General features: G+C 41.0%; 2 protein-coding genes across 3 annotated transcripts; one reads left to right on the top strand and one right to left on the bottom strand.

Moving 5' to 3' along the window:
- Nucleotides 1-580: 580 nt before the first annotated feature.
- Nucleotides 581-2,762, top strand: LOC146625390 (uncharacterized). The gene is made up of 3 exons (XM_085362176.1): nt 581-1,265; nt 1,583-1,718; nt 2,010-2,762. Exons 1-3 carry the CDS (start codon nt 670-672, stop codon nt 2,760-2,762), a joined length of 1,485 nt encoding a protein of 494 aa, XP_085218302.1. The 5' UTR covers nt 581-669.
- Nucleotides 2,763-3,351: 589 nt separating this feature from the next.
- Nucleotides 3,352-5,939, bottom strand: LOC146625389 (uncharacterized). Of its 2 annotated transcripts, XM_085362035.1 has the most exons (5): nt 5,758-5,939; nt 5,332-5,423; nt 4,759-4,953; nt 4,594-4,670; nt 3,352-4,337 (listed from the first exon to the last, which is right to left on the bottom strand). In XM_085362035.1, the coding sequence occupies exons 1-5, from the start codon at nt 5,906-5,908 to the stop codon at nt 3,698-3,700; spliced, it is 1,155 nt and encodes a 384-aa protein (XP_085218161.1). In that variant the 5' UTR covers nt 5,909-5,939; the 3' UTR covers nt 3,352-3,697. The 2 variants fall into 2 exon arrangements, with proteins under 2 accessions (XP_085218161.1, XP_085218160.1); XM_085362034.1 differs by lacking the exon at nt 5,332-5,423 and having other exon boundaries at nt 3,353-4,337; nt 5,758-5,859.
- Nucleotides 5,940-7,782: the final 1,843 nt, after the last annotated feature.

Here is a 7,782-nt window from a genome sequence, read left to right as displayed (position 1 = left end):
ATAATTACCCAGCTACATTTCTGAAAGAATGCAAAAGCATTGACATATATTTTTCCTTCCTACAAAAGCCCGACGGGCAGGGAAGAGATAGATTTTGGTAGCCCGACTGAAAAAAATCGCTAGCTCCAGGACGTCGGGCTAGCGATATTGCGAGCCCTGTATCTGATTGAGGAATCACTCATCTTTGGAAAAGAGAGTTTATTACAGAGAAATGTCTCTTTCCAAAATAAAAGCTATACTATCCGCTTCTTCTGGGCTATATTCTCAGCAGCATATTAAACAGCTGTCTAAATGACTCGGCTAAAGTTAGTAGCATGCTTGCTTGTTTTTTGTCTGCTTCCACTTGTCTTTGCACTAGGATGATGTCAGCGTAAATGTGCAGTCATATTCGTTGTGTTCCCACTAGTGCTTTCAGGTTAATCTCGTTGAAATGACCTTAACGCCACAACACAGCAAATCTCCGTTAACGAGCTACCGCCGATCGCCCCGTGCATGGGGCTAGACGGCCAACACGTTAACGAGCTAACTGCGCTAACACACTAGTTCCCACCCATGTAATAGACTACTTGCACTAGGGCATGTGACGTATTTCCGTTTCCAAATAGTACCGCTTGTGCGTTTCCGGTACGTTTGCTTATCTATCGGTAGCTATGCTAATGTCGCTTCAGAATGAGTATAAAAAGGAAAGTATTTAAAACAGAACATTTTCAAAAACAGGAGAAGAAATACTCCGAGCATTGCTGTGTCCCACTTTGTTCAGCTTCAGCCAAATTTAACGGCATACTAAGTTTTCATGCCTTTCCGACCCATTCCGACTTGAGAAGACAATGGCCGGTAAACATACGCCGGGATCATTTCACGATCACCTCTCACACCAGGGTCTGCTGCAGACACTTTGCCAGTGATCAACTCATAGAGCCAACAACCCCCGATGGTCGAAGGAGGCTTATTAAAGGTGCTGTACCAACACTTTTTGAGTGGAATGGCTATAAAGTTGAACCACCGCGGCGTAGTGTTTGGGAGAGAACGGAGCGACGCCCTGAACTAGTTCCTCCTGACGATCAAGAAGAGCAAAGTCTTACAAGAGATCATGACTACTGCTCAGTCCCTGAGCCGTCTGCATTGGACATATCTGCATCAGCTGCAGAAGACCTGTCCAAAGACGTGGAGACTCTGAGGAAGGAAATACAGGAGTTACGTGTCCAGCGAGAATTTGGGTTACAGCGTTTTGCTGGCTCCGACACTGACATCCGATTCTATACCAGGTACACCTAAGTTCTATTCAAGCTAACTGTTTAAAATATACCAAGGTCACCATCAGTTAAATTTCGAAAGTTTTTCCAGTCTTAATGAAAACAAAATAGATATTTACTTTTTCTCTGCTGATTGTATGTTTTATGTAGATGCTTTAGTATTTAAACGATATCCTAATGCTACAGGTAAAATACAACACCAAATACTCTTAATCAGACTATTTTATACAGCAATGCCATTAGCATATTTGTCACAGTTCACATTATTTTTATGTCACTGTGTAATGTTAATTAATGATTGACACGATGTATGGCTCTCTCGTGAATAGATTTCCAAGCTATGATCATTTGATGGCATTCTGGGTTTTGATTGAGCCTTGCATCTATAAAATGATCCGGGTTTCAAGAGCCAAGTCAGCTGCCAATCGGAACGAAGAAGTGTTGACACCTGCACGCACATCAACAGTAGGTTATGGGTTTGTTGGTAGTTAGAACTAGAGGTGTAATGTTATTGTATTTATGTACAATAACATTACATTATGTACAGTAGCATACATACACAGGTGTATGTATGCTAGACTCAGTATCCTTTACATACATACACCTCATACACCTGTGCACTACAGCACCTCATTGTTTACCCCATGGTACAGTATGGTATGCCTAACCATTACAAAACATTTAGCCAAGAAAAGAATAATTTTACTAGTTCATAGCTTAAGGAGTAACATTTTCCCTTTTGTTTTCACCTTCCAGAGGCAGCTGCTACAGCCAATTGACGAGTTTTTTCTTTTCCTGGTTTTCCTGTCAGTTGGTTTGAAGGAGAGGGACCTGGCACACCGATTTAACATACACCAGTCCACAGTGAGCCGCATTATTGCAACATGGACAAATTTTCTTGCCACTGCACTGGGGTCTCAGTGCATCTGGCTTACACGTGAAGAAGTGCAAGCTTACCTCCCTGAGGAATTCAAAGATTTCTCAGACACCCAGATGATCCTTGACTGTACAGAGCTGAGGTGTCAGACACCATCCTCACCACTTCTCCAAAGTGAAATGTACTCTTCGTACAAATCCCACTGTACGATGAAAGCCCTGGTTGGCATAGCTCCACATGGTCCAGTGACATTCATCTCTAATCTGTATGCTGGTTCGGTTAGTGACAAGGAACTATTCAAACAATCAGGCATTGCTGAGAAGTTGACTGAAGACATGGCAGTGATGGTAGATAAGGGCTTCCTAATCACTGATTGTTGTAAATGCAAAGTGTACTGCCCACCTTTTCTATCTAAGCAGAAGCAGATGCCAGCATACCAGGTTAAGGAGACACAGGCCATAGCCAGACTCAGGGTACATGTGGAGCGAGTCATTAGGAGGATCAAACAGAACAAACTTTTTGATAGCATCATTACCATGTCACATGTTTATAATATCAACCAACTGTTTGCAGTGGCATGTATGCTGTCAAATTACCAGAACACAGCATTAGTTAAAAAATGGGTTAAGTGAGACAAGATGGATTTTTCCCAAGACACCAGTGCCAGTAACTTATGGAAAATGACCTGCAGCTGAGGCCACTACAGTTGCATTTCTTCCTTCTCAGCTGACAATACTTGATTACAGAACTGGTACTTGAGTGCTGATAGTTGAGTTTCAGTTATTGATCATTCAAATTCATTGCAAATGTTTAATGTTAATAATACTGTTTAATTATATTACTATATTACTATTCAGATTCAACAAAACTGTTTATCAAAATTATAAAGTAAATCACTAAATCGTTTTAAAATCATAAGTGACATTGAGCTTTTGGAACATCAAAAATACCATTTATCATTTTCTACAGTTCAGTTGTGTTATTGTCTAAATGTATATCAGTATGCTAGGCATGGAGTTTTAAATACCATGTAAATAAGTTCTACACAAATTCAACGTTTTAATGTGTGTTTTTAAAAATTAAATTGATGCCATTGCTTAAATAACAGTTTATTGATGTCACATAAAGGTAACATGTAACAACAAAAGAATTCATGAAATATATTGAAAATAAAACATCAGTTATTTTGTTCCAGCCAGCCTGAAGGATCTGTTTTTCTTTTTGCTATGTTTTTACTGTTCATTTTTTCAAACACAGGTATCTTGGCATATATATGTAAAAAAAGAAATAGTCTGCCTTTTCTCTGATTGCATTGTGCACATCTGTATCCATGTATATTCTTTGCACTAGGTAGTCCTCTTGTGCCCACACAACAAAGTCACACCACTGCATCCCACTGATGAGCAGTTGTCCTTGCACTTGCCAGTAATATGCGTGGCTCTTTTTTAGTTTAGGGGTACCACATTCCATCTGCACATATTTGCAGTCAATAAAGTTTTGTACATTGGGACATTTGAATTCGACGAAGCCAAACTGGGGGTATTCATTGGGGTCAAAAACAACACCATCAGGAGATGCAGCAAGCAATGGGGTGAATGACCAGACCACAGGGTGAGTAGTTAACATTCATTAGCCTACTATACTCTGCTGCTATTGCAGGCTCCATCTCAGTTCCTCTCCTCATGTCTGCTGTCTGCCTTGTTCCCTTCAATATACGCTCTGCTAGTGACTCGGCCGAGCTCTGGCCTCTGACGTGACACACCTCCCGAAACCTAGAGGCAGTCACTCTGGGCCTGCGGAGCTGATGCCACTCAGACGAAGAGCTTTGCTCACGTGTAGCTTCCTCTATTTTGTGAGCCATTTCCAGAGTTACAGACAAGCTTTTCAGATGCAGAAGCTCTTCTTCTGAGCACACAAACACACAATCTGATGGCAAGATGTCATACCCCTCCAGAGGCAAGTGCGGTGTTGGTGGTGCATCGCGGTGTAGTGTGATGTACCGGGTTGTCAAAACCGGCTGCTGATATGACAGAACACTGCCCTCCTGCACCAGCCCAAAGGCACTTTCCACAAGGGGCTTGTCAGGTCTCATGTTCATTGTGGTCACAAGTGGCCTGTCCTCAATATTAAATTTTGCATATGCCTCCGTTATTCTGAACAAGCAGGGATCTGGTAACGGACCCACCATGCCTCTGTAGAAGCCACTCCTAAAGAAAACATCAATGACAATAATGTAAGGAAGAAGGTTGTTATACTGAACAACAACTAAACTAAAAACTAAAAGGTGTAAAACAGTGGTGCATAAGTTAGAGACTGGGATGTATATGTACATGACTGAGTAGGCCGTCTTCAGAAAGTGTAATGTTGTATGTAAATTAATACCTATTCTGACACATGTATGTATGAAAAAAATAGCAACATACATTTGTAACACGTGAAACCAAATTTTACAAATGTAATTACCGTACTCCAGTCTGGGCCATTCTATTTGGTACCGGCTTAGTGAAGATCATGGAGTTGATGGGTCCTGGCTTCACACCCTAACAGAAGACACATTTACTATGGATGGTGTTGCTGTTCATATGTAAACATGGACTAATTCAAAAACTTTAACCTCATTTAAATTACCACTGTCCGTGGCTTGTGCCATTGCTGTTCAGATTCCGTGCAGCTATGCACAGGGGGGACAACCGGCACTCTGAGTTGTGAGTAGTGTGCTGTTTGGAAGAGCAGTGCCACTGTGTGATTGCACATAACAGCGCCTGCCACACAGGAGCACTGGCTATGTGTCAGTATCACCGGCGATGAATCCAGAAGCTTAATCTAAGAAGAAAGAACGAAAATTAAAAATGTAACATCTTCATGGAAGAGCCGAACAGGAACATAGTTCAGTGTTATGGTTACGTACCCTCCTGAATGCTTAGTGTTTCCTTCTCTCCCTATTAAAACAACTTAACCATGCTTGATAACTGTAATAACTTAGATTGTGTATATTTGCAGTATTAACTTGTTGTCAAATGTTTCTGATCACCCAAACACACGTTGATTTAACTATCTGACTAGTCAAATTAGGAGTGATAAAGCAGGGAGACAAGGAAAACATTCAAGTTGATGGGCCTTTAGGAATGAACTTAACTAATGCTTAAATGAACTGAACCCCACAGAACGGGGATTAACAACTTTACACAGCTTCCTGCCTACACTTAGTCTGTGTGGTGCCTCACTCTTCCTCATTGACCTGTAGCACAGGGCTCTCACACCGACCTCCCCTGACAACCTGTCTTTATTGGACACTGAATAAAGATACAAGTACCATTAGCATTATTTCTGTATTACTCATTTCAGCATGTCTTAAACATATATATTTTACACTTAGCAAGAGTAGCATTAGGTAGTTAACTACCTCCATAGTTAGCCAACTACCTAACGCCATTATAACAGTGTCTAACTACAAAAGTGACATTAGTTAAGAAAACCTCAACTATAGTTTAGGACGACATAAAACACCGTTTAAGAAAACATGTAATGTAGAGAACTGACATCAAATGAAGGACATAGCGGAGTAACGTAGTGTTTGCATTTGACGTTAGCTAGCGTTTCTTTGTCGGTTAATTTACGTTTTCTTACCTTCGTAGTTGTGTATATATGATGCAGCATATAACTTAAATCCTTTATCTAATTTGCTGGCGGGGGTAGTCGTCACTCTGCAAATCCGATGAACATCGGTGATGTTCAATTTTGGGAGCTCTTGTAGGCAGCGAGTGTAGAACGTCGCCATGGTTTAACCGCACCGGAAGCACTGGGGCAGGACTACATAGAACTCGGAAGTGTTAGTGCAAGTAGTCCATTGAGCATTGCATGGCACATCCAACATACTGTTTTACTTTAGTCCATGACTCGCTTACCTTCAGGGTCATACGTCACATGAAAACCAAAATAATTCCAAACGCCAGATCTGAATGAGGGTGGGGGAGGTCCATGTTGTAAGGAGAGCTTAACTTCTGTCTCGCTAGCTTGCCCTGCGCTCTTCCTTCTGACGATGCTGTCTGTGTTGAGCGCTCAGTGAATCTGCGTTCGACTACTCCGCCTAGGCTGCACTGTCGACCCTAGGCGGAGTAGTCGAACGCAGATTCACTGAGCGCTCAACACAGACAGCATCGTCAGAAGGAAAGTTGATAAAATAAATTACAAATTTTGTATTGTTCGATACATATGCGTACCGAACCGAAAGCACTGTATCGAACGGTTCAATATCGATACGAATATCGTTGCACCCCTACTGTTTACCCAGCTTAGGTAAGACTACTCATACTCCTCTAGTTATACTTTGACCTCAGAAATAGTACACTGAAATAGAATGAGCATCACTTCTGAAACATTCAGCTACATTTGGAGTTCTTTCCAAATGGAGGGAGGATCTGAAATATCATTAGATGAGATAAAATCTAACCCAAGTCCCAGTGTATCAATCTGAGCAAGGGTTCGAGATTGCCTTTAGAAATACAGAGTGGTCCTTTAAAAAATACTAATGCTATTTCATTTAATTAATTTAAATCTTTTGGCCTAAGGAAATGTCATTCCTTCTTAATATCAACCATTTATTTGGTCTTATTCAGCTTTGCTGTTTTTTTTTTTTGCACCAAGTCTTGTTTAAGTGTTGTAGTTAAGTTAAAACTGTTATCCTCAGCTAAAAGACACCCCCACACAAATAAATAAATAAAAAGTTCAATATATGTGTGATTTCTCTTGAATATTATGGAAATTAAGTTCACTTATCTTGTGTTACTGTGAGCACAGAAAGACAGCATCCTTCTCTAGAAATCCACAAACCTTGATTTGTTTCATGTATAGCGGAAAAATATCTTTCTGTGGACAGTATCGTCGTGCACGAGGAAGTATGCAAATACTTGTTTTGGATTTTAAGCTTTGAGTCTTTTAAGTCCCACCTCAGCTTAGCTGCAGCTAGCTGTTCATGTGGTTGATGAATCAAAATTCATTACCTTCAATTTGCAGTATTGCAATGAAACCAACCAGTTAGTAACTGAACCTTTGTAAACACATGACCATAACTGAACTGAGCATCTTTCCCGGCAGATGAAATGATTAAAGCACATCATATCAAACACATAATTTAAGATGGTTGAATCCTTGAATAAAGTCCATATTAAGAGCTAATGTAATGCTCTCAATAGGAAGGAAGAACCAATTTCTCCTTAATCGGTAGATCAGCACCAACATGTCTCATCTGCTCCTTGATGATAGGTTTGTAGCTTGAACCCATCCGCTGGAACGTTGAAGGCAATATAATTACACTGCAAAGCAAGACACAAGTAGGCAAGCTTCTTCATGTTTCTCGTGCACGGGAGAGAACCGGACAGGCACCGTTCCTTCGCTTGACCCCAGTTGCTCTCGTCCGTTCTCCCGTACCACTGTTCTTTTATTGAGGTTACATGAATATGCATAAGTTCATTAACATATGACGTCTACATACACACAAAGAGTACCTTGCCTGTGTGTGTGTGTGTGTGTGTGTGTGTGTGTGTGTGTGTGTGTGTGTGTGTGTGTGTGTGTGTGGACTGCTGATCAAAGGGTCAAACATCCTTGGTCAGGAAGAGGGTAGCCTCCCCCTCCCCCTAGATGGTTCATCCTAGA

Source organism: Diplotaxodon limnothrissa, linkage group LG9 (genome assembly GCF_057381915.1).
Source record: "Diplotaxodon limnothrissa isolate DT_005_m linkage group LG9, D_limnothrissa_male_GT1.1, whole genome shotgun sequence".
In the NCBI taxonomy this organism is placed as follows: Eukaryota; Metazoa; Chordata; class Actinopteri; order Cichliformes; family Cichlidae; genus Diplotaxodon; species Diplotaxodon limnothrissa.
Note: the sequence above shows the minus strand (reverse complement) of the source record. Positions and strands in the feature narration are given on the sequence as shown.